The sequence below is a fragment of the Protopterus annectens genome, chromosome 5.part0 (genome assembly GCF_019279795.1).
Source record: "Protopterus annectens isolate FY-2018-M chromosome 5.part0, PAN1.0, whole genome shotgun sequence".
NCBI classification, from domain to species: Eukaryota; Metazoa; Chordata; order Ceratodontiformes; family Protopteridae; genus Protopterus; species Protopterus annectens.
In genome coordinates, this window is record NC_056735.1 from 884653731 (window position 1) to 884668302 (window position 14572).

The window sequence follows — 14572 nt, forward strand, 5'->3', positions numbered from 1 at the left end:
TGGCTGGTTTAAGAGTTAACTTGAGAAAGATCACCCCCAGATGTGCAGTAGCAAACCCCGCCCAAGCTCCACCCCCAGATATGCAGTGGCAAGCCCCACCTCATCATGTCAACTCTCCCAAGTTCTGCTTTATGAATATTCAAAAAAGCCACAGCTCTACACACTTTGAATATTCATAAAGTGTTCACTGTTCAATACAAAATATTATAGAAATATAAAAAAAAAATCTCAAAATAATGATGCCCACTGGAATTTAATTGTAAAAAAAAAAAATGTTGCCATTTAAAATTACTCTACTTTTTGTTTGTACACATTTTAAGTAGGTGGGTTTTGTGTTACTCTAAGTGGGGACTTGGAAGGCTTTCAAAAGGTGCAGCAAGAGCTACAAAATACAGTATAAAAAATCATACACTGTTGACACCTATTTCCTAAAGCCGATGCATATTATGAGAATGGGTCATGTTAGCGTCAACACCACCTGTTGAAATGAAACACCTACCTGTATTTTATGATACTAAAACGTTTACCACACATCCTAGATGTAAGAGGTGGCATTTTTATTCTGTTTAATCCCCCCAGTGCTTATTGCTGAAATGAGCCAATGCACTTGGTAGCCAATTATTTGTCCTACAGTGCAGAGGCTGGATTATTATTCTGATAGAACCAATGCAAGAAGAGAGAAAAAAAAGAAGTTAAGACATGTGCATTACTTAGTATATCTGAAGTGGCAAGGTAGATAAGGATCAGCAGACTTTGCTTTGCCAAAGAGATCAGTGATAAACAGTTATTGCTGCTTATATGATTGCAATAACAGTTGTGTATGACCAAAAATAAAAATGATGCACAAATAGAAAAAAAATGGGGGCGAGAATCTGTATTTCTCCTGCTTTCAAACATGTTATAGTATAAGGTCTACTTTCAAAGTGCAACTTCTCTTGTGAAAATTAAGAGGAGGATGTGCATGCAAAAGATGCTCAGGAAGACTGCTAGCTTCATGACTTGGCCATTTTCTACTACTGAATGGAAGAGATGACACTGCAATACCAGAATAAAACAAACAAACAGTTGGACATACCGGGTAATATCGTGAGGTTCAGAATTAAAACTCTCTTTTTCCTGGTGTGAACATACTTTATAAAATAGCACAAATATAGGCTTGGGAAGCTGTTACCTGGTGGAATATCTGGTAGTTAGTACAGAGAGTAAAGGGTGTTGGCTATTAACAGGTTTCATTCTGTACTCCAAAGCTGGATTCTCTCAGCGACTATTTACTTGCTGTGCAGCTTTGAGCAAGTAAGTCACTTAATTAAGCAAACAGTTCTCCAGGCTTGAATCTGAAAAATATCTGTATAAATGTGAATTGTACAAGGGGCATTGGAAGGAAATGGGGGTGGGGTGGCATTCCTTGCTAATGTATTCATGATTTTATTGCTATATCATCATAAATGTAGTCTCCAGAGTAATACAAGCATGATGATGTTTCTTTATGCATCAGTCTAGGTGGGACCACCCCACTTTTGCAGTCCGGCCCCTCAGTGAATTTTTCAATTTAAGCCAAAATATTAATAGGTTGTGTAGCAGAACATTACTCCACCATGATTTTCAAGCTGGAATGGGCCTGGCCTACATGACTGTATAATCTGCATGTTGTCATTCAGCCATGTCAGTGACATGGTGAATGTCAATAATTTTCTACATTTATAAGTGCACCGTCGAAAGCACTGCATGTCCTGGGTGTCTGACTTGCTTTGTCACTTTGTACTTAACGGCATACTGTGTTGTAGGGTAAGAAGTGGGTCAGAAGGGCAGTATGTACGCAGTATCCACAAGTTCCCGTTTTGCAATCCATACCCATAATGCGTGCACTCCCATCTTTCTTTGGTATAATGTTGTGCAGTAGTTGCTTTTGCAGGGGGGCAAGCCGCCCTGCATCCCCTCCACCTTTCTGTAAACATTTTTTTTCTGGAGATAAAGCAACAAGCAATATTCTGAGGCAGTGGGACAATAAATACATGCAATAAAAAAGACCTCCCAGAAAGGTCGCCACCCCACACCACATATTTACAGAATAGGAAATTTAAGTTTGTGTAATAGATTTTATACATGCAACATTGCGTGTTTGCCCCCTCCCATTTAAAAATTTGTAATTCTCAGTGTAATAGTGTAATGCTTTTGTATAATAAATGCAGCATATTCTGTGTTTGTTATAATAGGTAAAATTTGGTTTGGATCGGTATACCATTTGAAAGTACACGTTCTGCCAAATTAATTTAGTCTAAAGATGTACTATATCTATTATATGTATTTCTCCTGCTTTCAAACATGTTATAATATACTGTCTACTTTGGGGATTGTGGCAGCCACTACAAAGGCTCCAAAGTGCAACTTCTCCTGTGAAAATTAAGAGGTTGGGCATGCAAAAGATGCTCAGGGAGACTGGAAATTGGAACCCCTAGTACCAGCAAATAAGGGAGAAAAGGCTTTGTATTGAAATAACTACAAAATTATTACAAAGTTTAGCATACTCATTTCTATGAGGACAGTTTTGCCAAGTTTATTCAAAGCAGTTTTCAAAATAAATTAATGTGGAGAGTGCTGGGTGGGTTTTGGGCGGTTCTGGCTACTGCGGTAATGTTGTAAATGAGCGGGGGTCAATGCTACTGCGCATCTGGTGGGGTAATGTTCTAATACAAAACCCATGAATTTTCAAGAAGTTAATAAAGACGGATACTGATATACAGGCTTAATCATGCTAAAGTCCTTGAGGTAATCAAAAGTCATACTCGAAACACCATGGTGCACAGATTCCTATCACTTCAAACATACTCTAGTTTTTATCCCAACCCTTTAACACATTTTCTGCTTTTATATCTCAATTATTCTAAGTTTTCTTGTCATTACTATCCACCGACAGCTCATTTTCCTCCATTTTGTACAAGGGGTCAGGGTGTCACTTCAACTGTGAATCATCTAGAGCCAAGGTTTATAACAGAATATAATAATATATAAGGTTTATAACAGCTAAATGCAGAAGTGAACGAGATTGCCATTAAACCAGTGTGTACATTCCACTAATTAGCAAGTACTTCTTGTAATACTGCATCACCATTCTTATAATACTGCATATCGAGTTACACAATCACCATTTCTACATAAACATTAAGTCCCTATGTTTTTTCTCTATTTTATGCTTTGTTTCGTGCTCCCTCCCTGTTGTAATTGTGCTTTGTTATACCCCTCAACGTAAAATAACGAAGGACAAAGACACAAAAACAGAAACAGGTTTTAAATAAATAAATTTGGAAATCAGATGAAACAGATTTTTGCCTTAACATGCATCAAGTCTGAAACTCCGAATATTTGTCATCATTCTCAAAGTGCAGTCAGCAAAAATAGGACAGAAAAAACACCAACTTTACAAGGAACTGGCCAAAAATGAGGCACGATCACGCACACTCTGCGAAATCAGAACAAGTAGCCAGTCAGACAATCCAAATAAAGCCACATTCATGCACTCACTTCTTTCTGGCACATCAGGAACCCACGATAAAAAAAAAAAAACTTACCAACAGCACATATCTTGTTGTCCTTGACCCAAATACCTCGGTCAGATGACGTGCTGGTTTCAAGCCCGTACCTATGGCATAACTCCATCATGGTTCGCTCCAATTGGTCTATATACCAACGTATACTCTTTCGCTGAAAGTGGGCAAGATTCAGCACTGGATAACATACTAGCTGCCCAGGACCATGAAATGTTATAAGCCCACCTCGGTCAGTTCGGAAAAATTCAGCACCCAGCTGCCGGAGCCTAGCCTCTTCAGAAGAAGGATACGCAGCTTGTCGCATCCCGACAGTGTACACAGGTGGACTGTGTTCACATAAAAGCAGAGTATCCAAAGGCTCGGTCTCTGAAACAGGTACACAGCCGCTCAGTCCATTTTTGTGACGGCGAACACATTCACTCTGAAATTGCAGCCCACCTGTATATGAAATGCGACCAAGACTGAGAACACGAACTACAGGTCGATGCAGCCCCATTATATCAAATGCGTGAAATACAACTGTTGGGGAACACCAGCTAAGCGGTAATCTTTACAAATACATGACGAACAACTCTCGTGCAAAATTTTCACCTTTAGCTACTAAACAAGCCAACTAACTTCTCTCCGTCACTCTTCAGTTCCGAATGTAAACTGTATGTAACACAATAACAGTTCCTGGGCTTCCTTTATTTACGAACTCAAAAAACCTACGCACCGTCCGGCAGCTGTCAGCACGTGACTAGTATTTAGGTTCGTTTGTATATATTAGGCTACTGTGTACAACGGACTTGCACATGTTGTATATGGGAATCTTAAGATGGTAAAATCTGTAAGTTATTTTACACAAAACTAGATGGTAGCATTTTTTTCTTTCGGTATTTGTTTTCTAAACGTTGAAATACACCGTTGAGTCGCAATTCACGAACAAATCCGTCACTTTTTAAAAGCGCAAAGCCAGTACTTTTGAGGGGACAGACTTAAGAGCTGTAAATCTGTATAAGGAAAATAGTTGAGCAACACGGTGAGTGTTAAAATAGTTAGTGTACCGCTGTAAAGCTAAAAATATGGTTCTTTTAAGTTATTCGTGCTTGCCAGTTTGGATGGTAACTCTTATGTACAGCAACACCATCACATAGAAGATTTTTCAGTTTTTGTCCAATCTTGGTGTTGCCTGGTAGTCCACATACCTGTCAACCTCTTAGAGAAAGAAAGGGAGGGGCAGGGGGAAAAGGGCCCAAAAATATGGATATTTCTCTTACAAACTTGCAAAGATGGTAGAATAATAAGATTTGAATTGGCATGATTTTTTAAAGGTATAAAGCCTGAAATCCAAATGCCTGGTATCGTATTATGACTTGAAATCCTCGATTAATTTCCAATGATTTGCTAGAAAACCACAATTTTATGAGAACTCGATAAAAATAAGAGGCAAAATTTGTACGGTTGAGAGGTATTAAGCAGATCAGTGGTGTTTTAATTAATATTGACAGTAGATGCGTATTATATAATTGTATGGTTGCCACCTTTTCAAATGGCCAAAGTGGGACATTTTTGGTACAAACATCAGATTTTACAGGCCGACACATACCCACGGTCCGTACAAAGGTTAAAACTTAACTTTTTTGCCTAAATAAAAGCTTATTCTTGTAGCATTTTAGTTGCTTATTCTGTTTCTTATAGCATTTAGGTATTTTAGATACAGAATAACTGTTTTATGCAACTATTACATAAAACATAGGAAATCTTGTCCTAAAATCTCAGGACATTTGCCATTTTTACATTTTTTTTTGTCAGGACACAACTGCCCAAAGAGGGACTGTCCCTCAAAGTGGGACAGGTGGTAACCCTATATAATTGCAGTCCCTGATATTGTTTTTACGCATGTCTATGCACTTTACACATATCCGGCGTCAGAGTTGCCTGTTAACAGTGATAGACTGCAAATTACTCACAGCATCGCGAAACTTACCACCACAGCACATGCAAATCAATAGTTGTAGGTGTGTAGATTTTATGCATTTCCAAATACGTGTTGCACGCGTTAATGTTTTGATGATCATTGCAGTACATCTTTCAAACAGTAGTTGACTTAACAGCAGTGCTTTCAACTGTCTGACTTTGCCTCAGAGGTTTTACGCATCCTTCATAAAGTTTGTTTTTTCGTGGCAAAGAGTAAGGTTTAAAATCACTATTATTAATTACAGTTTAGTCTTCTAAAGTTTTTAAATTAATGCTGTTGTATCTTTCGGCTTTTCCCGGTTAGGGGTCACCACAGCGGAACTCCGGTCCGCTAATGATTGGCAGCAGACCGAGTTGCCAGCCCTGACGTACAACCTTCAACAAAGGTACGCCCATTCACGAATATCTCCACACCGAAGACGCTTAAGCTGAGAATCGAACAGGACAACGTCTTACTAAAGTTTTAAATTAATAATAATAAAAAAATACTCCTGTTGTGAGCAGCACCTGTCAATAAATAGTGGTCCTAATGTGAATCCTTTGGTTTTTCATCAGCCAACGCTTTGACAGATTTTAGTGACTGAAGAATTTGAAAGCTGCGTTTTGTAATGCCTTGACTTTGTAAGATGTTAAAACGTGGACTTGAGGCATACATTGCTGATCAGTACATCTAAATTCTTGGTGCTCTCTGGGGAGGCACATAGTCTCACCTGATCAGTCTACTCAACTACTTATACAGAATTATATCTGTAAAAGATGACTGTATACTACTGAATGAAAACTCTTCTGGTGTTTAGGTCATCAACAAACCGCTATGAAAAGGAAATCTGGCACAACCAAAAATAATGGACGGATAGTTAGGGGCCAAAAGCAGATTTTAAATATTGCTTGTATAGACTTTAGAAAGTTGCTAGAATAACGGGTTTTGTTGAGCATCATCATGCATTTTCTGAAAGACTTTGTGTGAAACTCAAATGTATGTGATTAGTTAGTGACTTCAATCCTCAGTAATTTGCCAGAAAACCACAAATGTTATGAGGGCCAGAACACGAATATGAACAAAAGTTGGGACACTTAAGATGTATGTTAGCAAAGCATTTTAGTGAGTTGTAGTCTCCCCACTTACTTATTTGTACACATAAAGGTAATTGTAAATAACATCAATTAGCATCAATTAAAATAAAGGTATATAAACACATTAATATGTGGTTGCAGAATAAAATACTATGTCTATTCAAAATAAAACTAGGCTATTCCTCCTTGCGGAAAGAGACCCTGAAGAAATTCTCAAAAGTTTGCTTAAGAATAAAGTCATGCAACAGTATTTTGTACAATTCACACAGTTTGTTGAACATGGTTGTAATAGACATGACTGAAAATCATTTTTCCAAATGATGTGTGCTAAGTGAGGTACTTTACCCAACCTGCACTGCTGCTTGCTAATTCCTTGAAATTATTTCACAGTTTTTCAAACTTTTGGCTTTTAGTTTACCATACAAAACATTTATGTTGAATGCATTAACAATTATTATATTCACCTGCTATTAGGCATTGCCAACCAGCCCACTATCAACTCATTCTTTTCTTCTCGTGTGAAAACCATCCCTTTTGTTCCCTAGTCTGGACATGAACCCTGTGTCCCATTCGTTCTCTGACTGGGTCAAAAGCTAATTGGCTCATTCATTCTCTTTCAGTGTTGGAAGCCAGAAGGATTTTATTCTTGTGCCCCACCTGATTCCCTCCCTATGTTGGCTAGCAACATCCACTTTTGCTTCTTTCTAGGAAGTCCAGTACATGCATCTCTGAATATACCCAGGTATACACTACTGATTTATGTGTGGCACAAGCCATAGTAATCCATCCTGCTCCCAAAACACCCTCATCACTGTTGTTGGTCAGTGGTACAGCTGGTCACACCTCCTCCTCCCGTCAGGGTAGGCAAGCCAGCATTAGCTGCTTTTCTCTCCCCATCTGGACTCAGTTGTTGTAGTGCCAGAGCTGCTAATCAAACCCAGGTCAACTTGGACATGATGCTTTTATTCTTGTATGCAGTAGGTCAGAGGCTAATGATTAATATGCTTTGATGAAATCACTAGTTCAATTTTAGTATCAAAGAGCACACAGTAAGCCGTAAGACTACAGGAGTCCTGGAAAGTGGTAGCTTGTACTAAATTTTAATTTGTTTCTGGTGTAAATAAATTAGTGGTAATTACTTCTGTATGGTAGAGTCCATTTTAAAGTTGTAGTAACAATGGTATGTATAGAAAGGACAGAATCCTGTGTGTAGTCATTACTAAGTGTGTACTGTGATGTCTTTCTAAACTGACTAAGAAGAGTGCGCATGGCATGTCATGTTAAGGTAATATGTCCTATAGACAAGCGAATGATGGTCTGCCTACATGAACTCCAGTTGTAGAATGAGAACAAGCTGGTGTCTGTCAGACAAAACTACAAAAATGATAGAAGGGAAGACTATGCGGTACTCTGAAATAACAAGAAAACACCTCTGTATTAATATGCTTAAAAAGTTAAGGTATGGGACAGTGCTATTACTAACTAACAGTGTTAGAGACTTTCTTATGATTCAGAGATTTCTGAAGGAATGGGTGGATGAATTGCTTGGCCGTATGCTTTAGATTATACTGTACCCCTCAATCTGTAGACATTGAAAATAGTTAAAAAAGGCCCTTAAAAGTAGGTACATCCAGCCAAAAATCTGGACATCAAATTTGAATATTAAGTAGCACATAACTCTTCCTGCTTCCAGTATGTAGGAATATGGGGTACTTTTCAGAAAAAAACATGTTTAAAAATGTAAAATCTGTAGACTTTAACTTTATTGTAAAATTGTACCAGACAAGATCATGTATTTTTGCTTTTGTAAAATAGAGGTGTATATGTGTGTTCACTTTCTTTAAATGATTGGTGCATCTAGAATGTTGGTCATGTTGTGTTGTTTTCTGTGTACTAGACAGCTGCAAAAGTAATGTTGTTTGGGGGGGTTATAAAATTGTGTGAAGGGGTAAATCAAGACTGAAAATAGGGACAGACCTCCAGAAGTAGGTACATCATGTACTGGAGTAAACTGAGCTTAAAAACAGTAACATTCTACCTGAATAGGGACAGTTGAGAGGTCTGCATTCATCCACTGTTCCTGTGCTAATCAGCACATCGGGCAATGAGTGCTCTCCAGCAGTCGTTTCCATAGTGGTTACGGGGTTGGGTTGCTAGCCCAGTGCCCAGCCCTCCTCCCTTGTGTATGAGGTCATACTTTATTTAGATGGATATGATTATGAACTGAGTTTGAGGGTCTCAAACTTGCACAGAACTCCCTTGTTAATAAGTTCTCGGACCAAGGAAAATATCAGGACCAGTTTGTTAGAATCTTTACACTGATTTTTTTTTATGTGTATATGTGTATTTATTTTCCTGGGTAGAACACTGATCTCCATGGACCTTTTTCGTACTTAGTCCGGGATCAGGTTAATTGCTCAGAGTCGCACAGTTAAGCTAGTGGGAGCTGATGGAATCAAACCTTGCACCACTGGACACAGCTTGTTAATTGCTCCTTAATCCTTTAAGATAACTGCCAGACTTTTTTTTTTTTGAGGATATGGGATTGCAATGTTATCCAGTACATTCCAAGGTTTTATACTGATGTAAGCTTACCTTTGTTGATATTTTGTCTAGTAGTCACGTTGTCATCTGACTCTGTGAAAGATCACAAACTAGGAGAGATGAAATGGCATGGTGGCACCCATAAATATTTTTCAGGTAGATTTTATAAGCTGGAATTCATCAGTGATTTAAGGTAGTCAGCAGTGGCCATAATCCCTGCAAATCCAGTCATTTTCAGCTTTGTTACAGCCTCTTTGGTCAGAAAGGACATAATGTATTAATAGAAAGTTTTGGTGGCCCCCTTTGCATTTTCTGGCATGTTTCTGAATAGCTGTGGAATGGGGTATGTTGTACAGATGCATATTCATTTTCTTCCATAACCTGGTCAAATAGGTTTATATGTATTCTGTTTGTCTGGCTAGGAAACTTGCAAGTATTTTCCCAGCTGTTTTTCTGTTGTTCATCATAAATGTCACTGATATGGAACAGGACTTGCACCACCAATGGCTCTGTTTAGCTAGATTTGTGCAACTTGAAGGTCCTCTCTTTTTTCCTTTAACTTTTAGTATAGGTAAGGAAGTGCTTTCAGTTTTCCAGTAAACTGTGGCAACTGTTTGGAGTTCCTGTACTTTTTTATCTGCTTGAAATTAAAGAAGATTAAAGGTGAGATGTACGGCTTCCCCAGCTATAGACACCAGGACTCTACAACATTACATGAATTCACTGCTGAATCTTTACATTCTGTGTAACTGTGTGTACAGTGTTAGCTCTCATAATATACTTACAGCTAGCGAAGAGTTGTGTATAAAAGAAACAACCTGGAGAATAAATGAAATGTTTATTCTGAATGATGTGCCTAGCCATGAATTCATATTAAGGTTTGTTGGCTTGTACGGAGCCACTAAAAAGGACTATACAGCAGGGAACAAATACATATATCATAACAGACTAACACATAGACAATTCCAAGTGCAAGTCATTTTAGCAAACCAAAGTTTGATTTGTAAAGTATGAGGTAATTCACAGTGTCCTTCTCTTGTAGTACTTTATGTTGAAGTCTGGGTGAGTACCTTATCCACTAGATTTCCTTAAAGATGTATACTGATGGGTCAGCTTTGTTACATTCTGGTAGGAGACCTGGATCAAATTCAGAGAGGATTGGAGAAACTCTTAACAGTGGAGAACTCTGAGGTCCAGTAAAAAAGGAGAGCGGCAGCAACTAAATTTCTGTACAAGTATGCAGCAGTAAGGAGGAGGGAGCATGTGGATAAAGGGTTATGTAATGGAAGGCATGATAGAAAAGAATCTAGGTCAATCATCTGTTGCCACACAGCTGAATATAACATCAGCATCCCAAACTGATCACTTAAAATTCTAATTGGTTGAATATATCAACATATGAAAACAGTAAAATATATTTTCTAGTGGAAGTTTGGATTGCAAGCTCATGAAAATCTGCATGCAGGGATCGTTACCTTCTGTACTTCCCTAACATTATGTATTTGACATTTGTTGACTGGGTTAGTCCGACTGGGCAGATGTCCATTTTCAGTGGGGACCTGAGGAGAAAAGCTCCAAAAAATACAATATATGGTATAAAATAACATAGAAAAAATAATCACGTACAATGCTTTTCCTATACATTTGTTTTCTGTACATAAATTCAATATTTTTACAATTTATATATTTACATAGAATTAAAAGGCTGAAACTATGGGACAAAGTACAAGAAGCAGTAGGCCAAGCTCCCCGCTTTTCTTTTAAAACAGAGAAACATTTAAACAGATTTTTAAATCAAAAAGTATTTCTATTAATAGTCAGAAAGTTGGCACAGTACCCCGTGGTAGATATAAGCGATGGCCTTTTATTATAAAGGGCCATACTTTTTTAGCGAACCAGTTAGGAAGTAGGGTGGAATTCAAAAGTGGAAACTGTTCTAAAAGGTTAAAATATTTGGCAAAATGTAAAGGGTGCTCTGCTTTTTATATTGGTAAAACGGAGAGAGCTTTATGAACAAGGATATATGAGCACCTTTATGAAATAAATGTGAATAAAGAAACAAATGCTCTCTAAAAACAGTCTAGGAAGTGTGTGAATTTTAGTGGATTTAGGTTTGGCATTGATACCTTGACATCTAATATCACTAACAATGGTGGGTTGAAGTCGCGTACATACAACTAAAAAAAACATTTTTAAGGGACAATGCATCCGAGCTGCAAGAATGACATCTATATATGAGGAGATGATAGATGAAATGTATTTTATAGGTAGAATGTTTAGTATCAAAGGATACCCCACAAAATTAATGGATGAAGTAAAAAAATATGCTATAGGAGAATGGGGTAAAAAATATTTTCCGGTATTGGGTAGACCCCTCCAAAACCTTAATAAAAAGACGTGATACAGAGTATAGAAGAGCATGCATTCTAGAGTATACCCTCAAGCTAAGTATATTAAATATATTTTAAATAAATATTGGAATGTTATGACTGTGGACAATACATTGAAAAATGTAGTAGGTAAAGCACCCATATTTGTTTATAAAATGGGAACAAATATGAAGACAGTATAAGAAACAACAGGGTAGAATGTTATAACACTAAATATAAAGGAACTCGTAAATGTGGAAGCTGTAGCTATTGCCATGTGATTTTAGAAGCCGAAACTATTAATTTAGATAATGTTAATAGGACTAGTACCAATTTTTGTCGAGGGAATTGTAACACCCATCATGTTATATATATATTGCTGTATGTATAGGCTGTACTAGTTTCTATATTGGAAAAACAGAACGGAAGTTCAAGAAACGCATATATGACCACCTCTATGCTATTAAGAAAAAAGATGGTACTAATGCATTATATAGACATGTGGCTGATACAGATGACAGCCACAAGTTTAAATTTGCCATATTCGAACAAATGGAAATATAAAGGCTATTTTAGTGGAAAAGGAAATTAGATGGCAAATACTTACAGATGCAGCTACACCACCTGGTCTAAATGAATGTATCAATATTAAACCACTATTAACCACGACATCACAGTTATAGATTGTAAGAAAATATAGTATTGATTAATTAGTTTCTTTAGCAATTCTATTTATTATTCATATATTTATTACTCGTATATCTTTTTACAAGTGAATTTTATATATTTTTAGTGGACATTTTATGGAATGACAAGGTTTTAAGTATCATTTATATCTCTGTATAATATAGTAAGTTGACTGAGAATTACATTATGGTTCACATTTTAAATAAGTCATATGCACATGAATTTTTTAAATTATTATATTTTTAGGAGCTTTTTCTACACATTCCTCATCGAATATTTATGTTAAGCGATAGCAGATATTTTAATTGTTATATGCCTGTATGCAATGAAATTAATTATTTCTCATTTTATATATATATATATATATATATATATATATATATATATATATATATATATATAATTTATTTATTTATTTTTTATTATTAGATAGTATTAATTTTTTATATATTGTTGTAAGAGATTTAGATTTGGAAAGATTCTTGTGTAACAACATATAATTTTAGTGATAGGTACAGGACGTATGCCTTTAAAATTTTTAGAAATTTTGGCGCCAAAAGGTTGATAAATTACTCTTTGCTGAACGGTTTGTTGATTCTGATGAAGTCCACATTGTAGGTGGAAGAAAGCGCTAAATCCGTTTTCATTGTCTTGCATGTCCAAAATTCGTTGTTTTGTTTGTCCGTATATTTGGAGTTAAACACAGGTCGTATCATTGCTGGTGTGCGGAGGCATTCTTTGGACTATCTAGTGTTGGATAACTAATTTTTGGATTCGTTGTTGTTGTTGGTTACCACACTATTGTTGCTGTATTCTGTGAATAAAGAAACAAATGCTCTCTAAAAACAGTCTAGGAAGTGTGTGAATTTTAGTGGATTTAGGTTTGGCATTGATACCTTGACATCTAATATCAGTGGAGGGAGTGGAAGCTTATATTACTAAAAAAGGAGTTAAAATGGCAGATGAGACTGAGCCACCTTCCCCCCTGGACTTAATGATTCTGCTTCCCTCATGCCTGTATTAAAGGAGAGAGTTGCCTTAGTGTAAGATTTACTGTATACAATGTTATTTATGAAAGTATTGTGGGATTTGATTATATTTTTACAATTGCAGGTTTTCTAAAATGACACTTTTTATGATTGCATAAGTATTCAACAGAACAATTAAGGAGTCTGGACAATGTTTTTTTTTGTTTGTTTTAGTTATTTAAGGGTTAAATAGATGCTGATTAATTAATGGCATTTGTTAGCTACTATAGGAAGGGTATTTAAATTGAATTTGTTGTGTAAACCTGGTATCTAATGAAGTCTCTCTTATGAGATGAAAGTCCTCGTTTATTGATTTGTGAAACTTTTTTAATAAATTTTCAACCAATCTTAGCTGCTGTGTTGGATTGCATTCATTTGGTTGTACAGTATTTTATTTGGTTCTGTGTTATTTTGTGGTTTTACCATCCGCGGTGGTGGTGCTGTGGTAGCGTTGTCGCCTCACAGCAAGACGTTGTCCCGTTCGATTCTCAGAGCGTCTTCTGTGGAGACATGCGTGAATGGGCGTACCTTCGTTGAAGGTTGTGCATTAGGGCCGGCAACTCATAGGTTGGTACTAGGCCATCAGCCCTAGGGCCTATACAAGCCTAGCCATAACAATTCCCTGGCTATTTCTTCCCACATTATTTACTTTCCTGGACCCCTGTCTAGTAGGGTGACTGACGTGATCCCTGGGGTGAATTTCCTTTCTCCCATCCAATCGTCAAGGTTCCTCTTGAAGAGGTCCAAAGAGGCACTCTGCTTGACATGTATGGGCAATCTATTCCAGAGTCTGGGGAGTCTCTGGGTCAGGAACCTATCCCTCCAGCATGTTTGGTTTATTGTGATGACAAGGTTTAGATCCCTGGAGCGTGTAGCTCTGAGGGATTGGGATTTCTTTAAGTGTAGCATGTCCAACAGCTCTGGGTTTGACATGGCCTTGTATGTTAAGCAGAGATCGCCTCTGAGTAGACGATATGCACAGAGTATAGCTGGAGTTTTTAAGGTCAGCGTAGGGCATCTGCTTTAGGCCTGTGATTCTTTTAGTGAGGTATTTCTGAGGCCTTTCCAGTTGTTGCAGATGTCTTGAGAGGTACATACCAAATGGGTTGTATTCTATAATGGGTCTAATGAGGGATGAGTACAGTGGGACAATGACCTCCTTTTTTCTGGATGAAAAGCCCTTCGTGATGAGGTGTGCCACATAGCAGGATTTCCTGACTGTTGTGGCGATGTGGTTATCGAAGGTGAGACCACTGTCCACCTGTGTCCCTAAGTCTCTTATCACACTTTCTGTGTTTAGTGTACTGCCACCTATATGGTAATTCATGGATACATGTTTTTTCCCAAAGGGGATAACAATACATTT

General features: G+C 37.3%; 2 protein-coding genes across 3 annotated transcripts in view; one reads left to right on the forward strand and one right to left on the reverse strand.

Annotated features, from left to right (window-relative positions):
* LIPT2 (lipoyl(octanoyl) transferase 2) overlaps nt 1-4279 on the reverse strand; it is a 76389-nt gene extending 72110 nt beyond the window's left edge. Inside the window, exon 1 of the mRNA XM_044072682.1 lies at nt 3567-4279. Within this exon, the coding sequence (XP_043928617.1) occupies nt 3567-4041 (475 nt within the window). The 5' untranslated portion in view covers nt 4042-4279. The remainder of the gene's footprint in view (nt 1-3566) is intronic.
* CRPPA (CDP-L-ribitol pyrophosphorylase A) overlaps nt 4279-14572 on the forward strand; it is a 73112-nt gene continuing 62818 nt past the window's right edge. Inside the window, exon 1 of one of the 2 annotated variants that reach the window (XM_044072680.1) lies at nt 4279-4374. In XM_044072680.1, coding sequence (XP_043928615.1) covers nt 4363-4374 — 12 coding nt within the window. In that variant the 5' untranslated portion in view covers nt 4279-4362. Of the gene's footprint in view, nt 4567-14572 lie in introns of both variants that reach the window. The other variant, XM_044072681.1, reaches the window with a different exon arrangement.